At 54.9% G+C, this 12,960-nt stretch overlaps 1 protein-coding gene across 1 annotated transcript in view; it reads left to right on the top strand.

Moving 5' to 3' along the window:
• The window catches only part of ANOS1 (anosmin 1), a 186,685-nt gene that overhangs the window by 148,816 nt on the left and 24,909 nt on the right, over window positions 1-12,960 (top strand). The window contains exons 7-8 of the mRNA XM_038586781.1: window positions 568-773; window positions 3,759-3,903. Of these exons, the coding sequence (XP_038442709.1) occupies window positions 568-773; window positions 3,759-3,903 (351 nt within the window). The remainder of the gene's footprint in view (window positions 1-567; window positions 774-3,758; window positions 3,904-12,960) is intronic.

Here is a 12,960-nt window from a genome sequence, read left to right as displayed (position 1 = left end):
AGTTTTCAAAGCCAGGTCTACTCTGCTGACCTTTTTAATGCCAACCAGCCTAAGTGGAATCCTACCATGTTTGTTTGTTTTTTTAAAAAAGATTTTATTTATTTGAGAGAGAGCATATGTGAGCGGGGAGGGGCAAAAGGAGAGGGAGAAAGAATTTCAAGCAGACTTCGTGCTGAGTGCAGAGGCCAACTCGGGCTGGATCTCATGATTGTGGGATCACACCCTGAGCCAAAACCGAGAGTCAAACGCTTAACTGACACAGGTGCTCCAATTATACCATATTTCATAAAAATTTATCAATTGAGGTACAGTGAAAATTTAGCTGGGTTATAGTGGTATATAGAGCCTTCTGGATTACAAATGTGGCCCAAACGAATCTATCTTCCTGTTTTGTGCCCTGTATTTTCATTTGAGGCTTACAGAAGAGACTGTATTTGTTTTCAGCTTCTCTGCATGTAAAGGGCAGTGCTCATGTGTTGACAGTGTAGTTACTAGACATCCAAGGACATGGCTTTTGTTGTCACCTTGGTACTTGAGTATATGGTGTGTCTTTCTCCTGGATTTCAGATCCATCCGCACCCCCAGCTCCGGCCAACCTCCGACTTGCAAATTCCACCGTAAACAGTGACAACACTGTGACCGTGGCTATTGTTTGGGATCTCCCTGAGGAACCAGACATCCCCGTGCATCACTACAAGGTGTTTTGGAGCTGGACGGTCAACAGCAAATCCCTCGTCCCAACAAAAAAGAAGCGGAGAAAGACTACGGATGGGGTAAGTGGGTACGAGAAGCAAGAGTGGAGTCTTCTTGCAAAGTGTATTTGAACTCAAGGCCGCAGATCCCAGGGGTGGCCTCTGGTGAGCTAAGAGAAGGAATGGGTGAAGGAAAACTTCCCATCCCTCTCGCTTGCGCTGAGGAAGTGCAGAGAGTGGAGGTCCATTCCAGAAGTTTTGCCTTTGACATTTTAGGTGAAAATAGCTGCAGGTAGCCCGTTGACCTACTCATCTCCAAATGGCAGGCACGATGCCAGAAAGGAGAGGAACAGAAATCATTTTTGTCTTGATGCCCTGTCATAGAAAATCACGTAATTCAAAATGTCCCTAGCATCTAGATCTTCTTTGGTTTTGGTTGAGATCCTTGTAAATCAATGAGCAATGTTCATGGCTTTTCTGTCGCAGGGGATTTCCTTCTGTAAGCTAATCAGCTTAGAAAATGCATGTTTGACAATATATTGCTCTCATTGATTAAAAGAACTTGGAATGGTTTATTTTCCAGATGCCAAGAAATAAAGTCTTCACTGAACCATTTTCTGAAATGAGATTGCTATGATCGTGAACATTTGGCATTGCATGAATTTCTTAGTGCACAAAAAGAAGTTACTCGGTTTCTTTTATTGTTGTTAGAAAACTTACATAAACAACTTCCCCCTAATTTATAAAGCTGAATTCCATAAAAAAATAAATATTTGAAAATGTCTTACAAAAAGGATGGTAAGCCTTTTTTTTTTTTTTTTTTTTTTGGCAGTGAAGATTCTAATTGCTGTGCCATTTAGAATTCTAAAACATGTCTCCAAAAGTCTGTAACCTTGATATTTAGCTGATGCCTATTTTGGTTTATTTTTAAGAAACTTTCTGACATTTCCATCTTTTATTTTTAAGGACTTCACCATAAGTGATAATTGGCAACGCGTGGTTGGCACATAGGAAGATTTAAAGGAGCTTAAATTGTGGGACCCATAAGGGGTAGGAAGCAAAATGGTAATAGTGCCTGCACACCACACACACACACACACACACACACACACGCACATACATGCACATACATGCACACACATACACCATCAATCAGCAAACAGCATCATGGGTTACTAGGAAACTGCAATGTATTTCTTTCCAGTGTCAATTAGATAAATAAAACGTGAACTGCAAAGTTAATTGACACCGTTAATAGGACAGGGTAGCCAAAATTGTAGGTCACTATTTAAATTTTTGGATCCACCATAGGCAAGCTATAGGTCATGTGGATCACTAAATTCTCAATGTCAAAATCTCACCAGTTGAGATTAGGATTAGAAACTGGAGAAATCGGGCAGCCCGGGTGGCTCAGCAGTTAGCGCCGCTTGGAGACCCCGGATTGAGTCCCATGTCAGGCTCCCTGCATGGAGCCTGCATCTCCCTCTGCCTGTGTCTCTGCCTCTCTCTCTCTCTCTCTCTCTCTGTCTCTCATGAAAAAATACATAAAATCTTTAAAAAAAATGGAGAAATCGAAGAGAACATGAGAAATTATAAAATTTTCTTTTTAGGGATCAGTGAGTCCCCATTTACTAAGAGATTTACTAATATCCTTGGTAAATAGGAGAGAGGGGATCTTCAAGGGGATGCTTTTTCAAAAGTAAGTTTTCTTTTAGTTTGGAGACAGCAGTTTGGGGAGAGTGATAATCCAACAGGAAACCCTAAGTAAAAGCAATGATTGGTAGTTTATGCAAACACACTACAGGTTAAAGGATGTAAAACGTCCACCAGGAGACCCCAAGAGGGTTTTCCTCCGGCAGCACCCGGTGCAGAGCACTGTCCCTCCTCCCCTCGAAGACCCAACCGTGGCCTGGAGTCTGCCTCTCTCTGACTTGCGGTTGTGCCGTCAGCCTTCCAGAGCCAAACAGCCGGAGATGGCTGCATTCTGATCGTTCATCCCTCAAAAGCCCGAATCCCATAGCAGCGCCATCCAGAATTTACAGTGAGCCTTATGGTCGCGGTTCTGGAATGCCCACGGAAAGCATGTTCTCGCGCCGAAAAGAGATCTCACAAGGCCCGAGAGTGTGATCAGAATGTTGGTAACAGGTGACGGTGGAATTGAAACACAGGAGTTCCTTAGGTGTTGCAGTGCCAGTGGGACACTCCCTGTCCCGTGTCACTGTCAGTACCACCCTGTAGTTTCTGGGCAAGCCTTACAGCCATCACATGCGTCAAAGACACCCAACTTTATTTTTCTTTCATTATTTTCATTTTTCTTCAGTTTCTTAGGAAACTAAGCTGGTTTCCCGTAACCCTAGAAAAAGCACCTGACTCAGGGTTATCAGACGTGTGCTCCTGTCTCGAGGCCACTATCAGACACCTGGCTCGCTCTGATGTGTCACTGGATCTCTCAGCCTGTAGTAGAATTCCTGTCTGGCCTCCAGCCATTAGGCAAAGAGGTCGTTTTGACTTGCTTCACTTAATGCTGCACGTCACACAGAGAAACCTGGATGAGTGCTTGACACTAACAATAACGATGACCAAAAAAAATCTTAAAACATTTTCTTAGGATGATTCTCCTCACTACTTTTGATTGAAATTTACTCATAGGACATTTAAAAGAAATATTTTAAATATGCAGTTAGTGCCAATTCATAATTTTTCCAGGTATGCCAACATGAGCTCGGTCAGTTTACGACCAACGCATCTCTCTTCTCTGTGAGATGGTGTCTAGAATGGGAGGGGACGGAATTATTCAGTTGTATAGTATCAGGGAGGATCCAGTCATTGGATGAGGAACAAGTTCCAAAAAATATGTGTGGTCATTCTATAAAATTTATTTTGATGCATGGTAAAAGAGGATTTTCGGATCCTAAAGACAAAGAGAATTGTGTGATCTTAGAAAACTGAGGGCAGAGCCAAGTAGGGGGTGACGTGCCGCTGCATGAGGACCGTGTGGCTTTGTGACGAAGAGGAGAGGCAGGGCAGGCGTGTAACGGGCGTGGTGAATTTTGTCTTCCTCTGCAGTCCCAGAATTCGGTGATCCTGGACAGACTCCAGCCAGACTCCAGCTACACCGTGGAGCTGCAGGCCGTGGCGTACTGGGGGCAGACGCGCCTGAAGGGGGCCAAGGCCTCCCTGCACTTCACGCCGGCGCACGCCGCCAGCCACAGTAAGTGCCGAGTCCTTGTCCTCCGGTGGGTGGTAAAGCTGGGGCTCGCCTAAGAGAGAGAGACAGACAGATAGAGAGACAGAGAGAGTGAGCTTGAGCCTTTCCCCCGGCAGTCGTGACCTGGGAGACCCTGCTGGCCGTGAGCCTCCAGTGCTGGGTGAGATGACCTCTGGAACTACTGTGTGTCACACACTTCCACCTTTCAATTTTTTATCTGTTGAATATGCACTACTTTGGTGTCATAATGGAAGCTTAACAAGAAAACTTCCCACTCCTGCACATGGGGCAGGGGACACACCCGTTCTAACTGGCATTCCACAGCGGCCCCAGTCACTTCTGGAAAGGCTACTTCATATTCCACGGAGTTAATTATTCCCATATTGATTTCCCTTGTCTCCAGTTTTCCTAAACTAGTATGTTTGCCGCAGACCGTGCAAAGCAAAAGGAGGGTCTTTACATGGCACCCCCATCTGAGCCAGAAAATAAGTCGCTTTCTTATTCCTGGCTTTGTTCACAAGAGGGGCCGGGCCGGTGAGAGCCGCAGAGGAGAAGCGCCTGGCGAGGCTTCCGGAACGGGGCAGATGAAAGGAGCGTGTGATGTTGATTCCCTAGGAGGAGAGCCCCGTGGCGTCTGCCTTTCATCAGGGCCCGGTGCAGAGGGTAGAGCAATGGGCTCGAAGCTTGTCTGAATTTAGGAAAGGCGAGCCTCGCTCTGCAGACTTAGGCGCAGTCATTGCTTGTAATTATCTTGTACCACCTGCAAAAAATAGGATCGGAATGAGCAGGTCTGTTTGAAATGACGCGTTCAAAAACGTTCCAGAAACAGAGCTTCCTACCTGCTTGAGAAACCGTCTCTTTGGAGATTAAATGTATTTGAAACAGTCTTCTCTTTCTCTGTATAACTCTGGGCACGATACAACTGTTACCGAAAAATTCTCATGAAAAAAAATTTTTTTTAACTTTTCTGTATGTTTAGAAACTTAGACTGATTTTTCAATCCTGTCATCCATCCGTTCCTCAACCTGAAATGTACGGCTACGAATTATGCCAGCACTGCGTCTAATATGGGGGGATACTTACTGTGTTACTCTTATACTATGAACACGCCGCACTATATAGTGTGCCTATGTACTGTGTAGCCCAAGTATACACGATCTAGTCCATTTGCATGTATATTTGTGTATATGTGCGTATACATGGACACATGCACATACACATACATACACAACATACACAAATAGATGTGCATATGCACACACATACACGTAAGCATGCATATGCATGCACGGTACAGGATGCATATGCATGCACACACATGTACACAGATACGCAGGCATATGCATGCATGTACACATGTACAGGATGCGTAAGCAGACACACATGTCCACAGATACACATGCACGCATGCACACGTGTACAGGATGCATAAGGATGCACATGTCTGTACACATACCCATGCACACACATACGTACACAGAGCCACCTGCATATGCACACACGCACACATCTGCATACACAGAGACACCCGCATATGCACACATGCACATGGACGCACACACTCTGCAACACTGGATGCATGTGATCTCTGCCTAATGTGGAGTGTGGACGATGAACATGTAGACGCGATCACACAAGCATTAGTCCGCCGCGGAGGCAGCAGCAGCTAAGGTGGCGGTGCGGCCCGAGGGCCCGGAGCAGCGAGGCGTCGGCGGACGCAGGGCACGGGCACGGGTATGGAGTGTGCGGCCGGCTCCGGGCCCTCGGGCCTCCGGGTGCTGCGGCTCCTCGCTCTTCGCCGAGGCGCCCGTGTCCGCCGGCACGTACCGTGGGCCGTGGGCCCAGTGGCCGCCGTGCTCCGGCCATTCGCACGTCCCCCCGCCGTGAGAGGGCCTCCTGAGGGGCCTGTGTCTGCGCTCCTGCTTCGCCTCGCCCTTCGGGGACGGCGCAAACCACGTCCCTGCCCCGTTGCCACCCGCTGTGGGGTTGCAGACGCCGCATTTGGGTGGATCCCCACAGCCCCGAGCCCCGAACCCCGAACGGGAGGCAGAGCTGCGGACCTCAGCCTGCCACGGTGGGGGGGGGGCGCACGGAGCTGCTGCTCCCGGGACCCCCCAGGGGGGCTCCTGCTCCTGCTCCTCCCGCCCTTGTTGCCGCTTGCTCCTGGCCCCGCCCACTTGCTCCTGGCCCCGCCCACCCCGGCCCTGCCACCTCGTAGGCCTCGCCCACTCCTGGCCTCGCTGGTCATGGGCCGTCCCACTCATGATACCCCCTGTCCATGGTTCCGCCTACTCAGTGTTTGTCCTCTTCATGGTCCCTCCCTCCCATGCTTATCCCCAATCTTGGTTCCGCCTACTCATGTTCTCATGGCCCCTCCGGATCGTGGTTCCTCCCACTCATGGTTCCCGGGTACTCATGGTTCCGTCTACTCATTTACTCACTTCCTCATGGTCCCTCCCGTTTTTGGTTCCTCTGGCACATGGTTTCCCCTAATCATGGTTCCGCCTACTCCTGTTCTCTCCTCCTTGGCCCCTCCTGCCCCTGGTCCAGACCACTCACGGTCCGTCCCGCTCATGATCCCTCCTGCTCATGATCTTCCCGGACCATGGTTCCGCCTTCTGTTTGCTCCTTCTCATGGTCCCTCCCGCCCTGGGTCCCTCCCACTTATGGTTCTTCATACTCATGATTCCACCTCATGCTTTCACTTCCTCATGGTCCCTCCCCCTCATAGTTCCTACTGCTCATGCTTCCCCCCTAATCATGGTTCTGCCTATTCGTGTTCTCCCAAAGTCCCTCCTGCTCTTGGTTTCCCCCACTCGTGGTTCCGCCTACTCATGTTCTCACTTCCTCATGGTTTTTCAGGCCCCTGGTCCCTCCTGCACATGGTTCCACCTACTCATGTTCTCTCCTCATGGTCCCTCCCGCCCTTGGTCCTCCCGCTCATGGTTCCCCATACTCACGGTTCCACCTCATGTTCTCACTTCCTCATGATCCCTCCCCCTCATAGTCCCTCCAGCTTATGGTTCCCCCTTAATCATGGTTCCGCCTACTCATGTACTCATTCTTCATGTTCCCTCCCGCCCCCCCTTCCCTCTCACTCGTGGTCTCTCCCACTCATGGTTCCACCCCCTCATGGCCCCTCCCGCTCATGGTCCTTCCCGTCCCTGGTCCCTCTCGCTCATGGTTCCCCCCTAATCATGGTTCAACCCAGTCATGTTCTCTGGTGCCTCCCGCCCCTGGTCCCCGACCGTTCACGGTCAGTCCCGCTCATCCTTCCAGACCATGGTTCTGCCTCCCTGTTTGCTCCTCCTCATGGCCCCTCCTGCCCTTTGGTCCTCCCGCTCATGGTCCCCATACTCATGGTTCCACCTCATGTTCTCAATTCCTCATGGTCCCTCCCCCTAATGGTTCCCCCTAATCATGGTTCTGCCTACTCATGTTCTCTCCTCCCAGAGTCCCTCCCACTCTTGGCTCCCCCCTACTCATGGTTCCTCCCGCACATGGTTTCCCCCCCCAATCATGGTTCCGCCTACTCATGCTCTCTCCTCCTCATGGCCCCTCCCACTCCTGGTCCCTCCCGCTCATGGTCCTTCCTGCCCCTGTTCGCTCTCACTCCTGGTCTTTCCCACTCATGGTTCCCCCTAATCATGGTTCCGCCCACTCATGTTCTCCTCCTTATGGTCCCGACCGCCCCCAGTCCCGACCGCTCCTTGTCCCTCTCGCTCGTGATCTCTCCGACTCATGGTGCTTCCTGCCCCTGGTCCCTCCCGCTCATGGTTCCATCCTACTCATGGTTCTGCCCAGTCATGTTCTCTGGTGCCTCCCGCCCCTGGTCCCTCCTACTCATGGTTCTCCCTATTCATGGTTCCGCCCAGTCATGTTCTCCGGCCCCTCCCGCTCGTGCTCCCTCCCGCCCCTGGTCCCTTCCGCTCATGGTTCCCCCTAATCACGGTTCCACCCACTTATGTTCTCTCTTCCTCATGGTCCTTCCGCCCCTGGTCCCGCCCTCCTGGTCCTTCCTTGTCATTGTCCTGGGACCCTACCGACGGCCTCTCCTATGCCTGCTCTCTCCTGCCCTTGGTCCCTCCTGCTCATGGTTCCCCCCACTCATGGTTCCACCTCCTCCTGGCCCCTCCCGCCCCTGGTCCTCCCACTCATGGTTCCCCATGGTTCTCTCCTCCCACTCATGGTTCCCCCCACTCATGGTTCCACCTCCTCATGGCCCCTCCCGCCCCTGGTCCTCCCACTCATGGTTCCCCCCCACTCATGGTTCCACCCAGTCACATTCTCTCCTCCTCATGGTCCCTCCCACTCATGGTTCCCCCCCACTCATGGTTCCACCTCCTCATGGCCCCTCCCGCCCCTGGTCCTCCCACTCATGGTTCCCCCCACTCATGGTTCCGCCCAGTCACGTTCTCTCCTCCTCATGGTCCCTCCCGCTCATGGTTCCCCCCTCATGTTTCCACCTCTTCAAGGCCCCTCCCACCCCTGGTCCTCTCGCTCATGGTTCCCCCCACTCATGGTTCCGCCCAGTCACATTCTCTCCTCCTCATGGTCCCTCCCGTTCATGGCCCGCCCCCGCCATGTTTCCACCTCGTCATGGCCCCTCCCGCCCCTGGTCCCTCCCGCTCATGGTTCCCCCCCTCATGGTTCCACCTCGTCAAGGCCCCTCCCACCCCTGGTCCTCCCACTCATGGTTCCCCCCCTCATGGTTCCACCTCATCAAGGCCCCTCCCGCTCATGGTTCCCCCCCCCACTTATGGTTCCCTCCCACTCATGGTTCCACCCAGTCACGTTCTCTCCTCCTCATGGTCCCTCCCGCTCATGGTTCCCCCCACTCATGGTTCCACCTTCTCATGGCCCCTCCCGCCCCTGGTCCTCCCACTCATGGTTCCCCCCACTGATGGTTCCACCCAGTCACGTTCTCTCCTCATGGTCCCTCCCGCTCATGGTTCCCCCCCCTCATGGTTCCACCTCTTCCTGGCCCCTCCCGCCCCTGGTCCTCCCACTCATGGTTCCCCCCCACTCATGGTTCCGCCCAGTCACGTTCTCTCCTCCTCATGGTCCCTCCCGCTCATGGTTCCCCCCTCATGTTTCCACCTCTTCAAGGCCCCTCCCACCCCTGGTCCTCTAGCTCATGGTTCCCCCCACTCATGGTTCCGCCCAGTCACATTCTCTCCTCCTCATGGTCCCTCCCGTTCATGGTCCGCCCCCCCCCCCCCATGTTTCCACCTCGTCATGGCCCCTCCCGCCCCTGGTCCCTCCCGCTCATGGTTCCCCCCCTCATGGTTCCACCTCGTCAAGGCCCCTCCCGCCCCTGGTCCTCCCACTCATGGTTCCCCCCCTCATGGTTCCACCTCATCAAGGCCCCTCCCGCCCCTGGTCCCTCCCGCTCATGGTTCCCCCCCTCATGGTTCCACCTCGTCAAGGCCCCTCCCGCCCCTGGTCCCTCCCGCTCATGGTTCCCCCCCTCATGGTTCCACCTCGTCAAGGCCCCTCCCGCCCCTGGTCCCCGCCCCTCGTCCCGGTCCCTCCCATTGTCCTGGGACCGTAGGGACGCCGTCCTGCACCTGGTCCCACACAGACGGAGCTGCCGCGGGGCTGTGCAGCCCGGTGGGGCTTTGTTCCAGGGCCTCGGCCGAGAAGCGAGCGCATGGGGTCGGTGGGGCGGCCGGCGGCCGAGCTTGGCGCCCGCGTGTAGGGGAGGAGCGTGGAGCTGCGTCGCCTGAAGCCGAGTGCAGGGCGGCCTCGTCCCTTCGAGGCGGCCACGGGTCTCCTGGCCGGAGCCGGGTCGCTGCTCTGTAACGCCAGGCAGACGCGTCCGTCCTTCCGCCCGCGCGGGCCCTCCCGAGGCCGGAGACCGCCCCTGCACGCCGGGAAGAGCGTGTCCAGGAGGCAGGCGGGCGCAGGCACGCTCGGGGCACCGCCAGCCGCCCGCAGCTCCCCGTCGGGCCGGTGCTGAGCAGAGCGGCACTTTCTGCTCCGTCATCTTTGATCGTCACACGATGTCTCATCTGACCGATGGAGTCAGGGCAGCGGGCGCTGGGGGCTCAGCGGTGGAGCGTCTGCCTCGGGCTCTGCCGTGGTCCGGGTGGCGCCGGGGATCCAGTCCCCTGCCGGGCTCCCTGCTCCCGGGGAGTCGGCCTCTCCCTGCCTCTGCCCCTGCTTGCGCTCTCCCCCTCCCACACTCTCTTTCTCTTTTATTTATTTATTTTTATATAAATTTTTATTTATTCATGATAGTCACACAGAGAGAGACAGAGAGGCAGAGACACAGGCAGAGGGAGAAGCAGGCTCCATGCACCGGGAGCCCGACGTGGGACTCGATCCCGGGTCTCCAGGATCGCGCCCTGGGCCAAAGGCAGGCGCCAAACCGCTGCACCACCCAGGGATCCCTCTCTTTCTCTTTCAAATGAACAAACAAAATCTTTTTTAGAAGTCAACAACACTTACACCTAAGGGCCACCGGAGTCAGGACTAGCCGAAGCCTCTCATGTGGCTTCACAGAGGTGATGGAGGGAGCTAATACGTGAGGAGAGCAAAGCACCGGTGACAGCGCACACCCTTTGGGTCCCGGCTGTGCTGGGAAGACTCGGGCTTCGCAGCGGATTAGGCCCCGCGGACCTGCGCCTTGTCAGGCTCTCGGTGCCGCACTGGGCTGCGGTCTCATCAGAGCAGCCGCTCGCCTCTTACGGGACCTGCGCCTTGTCAGGCTCTCGGGTGCCCACGCTGGGCTGCGGTCTCATCAGAGCTGCCGCTCGCCTCTTTCATGGACCTGCGCCTTGTCAGGCTCTCGGGTGCCCGTGCTGGGCTGTGGTCTCATCAGAGCAGCCACTTGCCTCTTACGGGACCTGCACGTTGTCAGGCTCTCGGGTGCCCGCACTGGGCTGCGGTCTCAGAGCAGCCGCTCGCCTCTTACGGGACCTGCGCCTTGTCAGGCTCTCGGTGCCGCACTGAGCTGTGGTCTCATCAGAGCAGCCGCTCAGCCTCTTATGCGCACCTGCTCCTTGCCAGGCTCTCGGGTGCCCTGCGCTGGGCTGTGGTCTCATCAGAGCAGCCGCTCAGCCTCTTATGCACACCTGCTCCTTGTCAGGCTCTCGGGTGCCCGCGCTGGGCTGCGGTCTCATCAGAGCATCCGCTGCCTCTTACAAGGACGCTGTGTATTCATCACAGACCAACCAGAAGTAAATGATCACAGCTTCGTCGTGCAGGCAAAGGACATGACCTTTCAGGGGCAAGAGGGGGGGGTGCCCGCCAGCATGTGAATCACTTTCTGAATTACATTTCTCCAGGCCTGCGGGCTCCTCAGCGTCTCTGCAGCCACAGGCTGAACGTTCATTACGTTCTATAAACGCGCCCCTCGAAGGACGAGCGACATAGCAGCCTTGGCTGGAAAGGCAGCTTGGTTTTCTGGAGGTCGGAGGAGCATCTGCAGGGCTGTCGCAGGGCCGATGCTTCACATTGCTGCCTGCACCTTGGGTGTTCCTCGAGCTCTGCAGACGACACTTGGCATGCAGACAGATACACGCAGAACCTCTTAATCTATAAAGTTTATCAGTTTTGACATTTGGAAAAATAGCCTACTCTCTCCGTTCTCTTACCTTTGGGACTTTATTGCACGTTTATTTACCACTCAAAGTGCAGGGCTCCCCCTTACTGCGAGGGCCACGCTCCTAGGCCTGAGGCTTGAGCCCCTCTGTCCTTTCCATGCAGCGAGCGTCTGCAGCACTACACATTCATGCATTTCAGCCCTGACACACAGAAAACTACATCCAACGTGTATGGAATGAAAAATAGTTTCTGCGGGACATCCCAGGAAATACGAAAATAAAATTTGCATAGAGATTAAACGTAGTATCTAAACCTTATCTTGAGTATCCGCTGGCGAATTCTCAAAGCCACAGATCTTTCAAGGGATTATTGGAAGCACACATGGGCTTGTGAAAATCTCAGTCCTTAGGCAGCCAGTTAACGCGTGCTTGAGGTGTGCACAGCAGGAGTTCATGGCGAACTCAGGAGAGCGATGACTTTGGGATGAGAGCCTAAGAGGGGGACACCCCCCGGGTGTGGATGGTGTCAAAGGGGGACACCCCCCAGTGTGGATGGTGTCAGTGGGGAACACCCCCTGGCATGGATGGTGTCAGAGGGGGACCCAGGCCATGGCTGCAGTCGAGCTCCCGGAGAGGCCAAGCAGGCCTGCACACAGCAGTGTGCACACAGCAGCGGGGTTCCCCCGGGCCCCCCGGGACCCACCCGAGTCCCCTGCGGAGCCAGGTTCTCCCCTTGGCGCAGCTCCTGGAGAAGAGCCCAGTGGCTCCAGAGCCAAGGGACTCATATGCTCCAGTCAGCGCTCCCCCCCCGCCCCCCACAGGGCTGAGTGCCAGGGTCCTGAATCCAGATGTGCTCACCCCACACGGTGCCTTCCCTAGGCTCCCAGCGCTCATGCTCTGGCGGCAGCAGCCAAGCCCAGGGAACAAGACCCAACGCTGGGAAACCACGGGTGTAGTGAGGCTGTTTGCTTCTGTGCCTCCCGGGACATCGTCCCCGAGGACAGCAGCTGGGGCCCCTGCAGAGGTCAGGGGTCGTCAGGGCTCGGACAGGGGGCAGCACTGCAAGCTGCACTGACAGAGCCTGGCGCGCGCTGACCAGGGACCCAGCAGGTGTCAGGAACTGGGAATGGCATGAAGGGGACAGGCACAGCCACGTGAGGGCCGCACGACACAAACCACAGTAGAGGCAGAGCCAGATGGTGACGGGAGGTGGCCTCGGCCAAGCGCGAGGATTTCAAGTTTGGATTCCTGGGTTCAGGGGAATGCTTCCTGGTGTTTTCTCTGAGTGCAGCTCTTCTCTGCGTCCCGTTGCATGTGGGGACATGTGAGGGGTGGGGTCGTCTGAATCCCGTTTACAGTCCTTGTTGCAGTAAGTGTGCGGTGGAGACAGAGTTACAGTGACGGTGGGGAGAGCAGCACCGAGTCCGCAGACGACTCAGCCTCGCCGTCCCTAGAGCATCGCCTTGCCTACTACAAATGTCCTATCCTCTCTGCTAACTCGTTGCCACAG

This window comes from Canis lupus, chromosome X, assembly GCF_011100685.1.
Source record: "Canis lupus familiaris isolate Mischka breed German Shepherd chromosome X, alternate assembly UU_Cfam_GSD_1.0, whole genome shotgun sequence".
NCBI lineage: Eukaryota > Metazoa > Chordata > Mammalia > Carnivora > Canidae > Canis > Canis lupus.
Note: the sequence above shows the minus strand (reverse complement) of the source record. Positions and strands in the feature narration are given on the sequence as shown.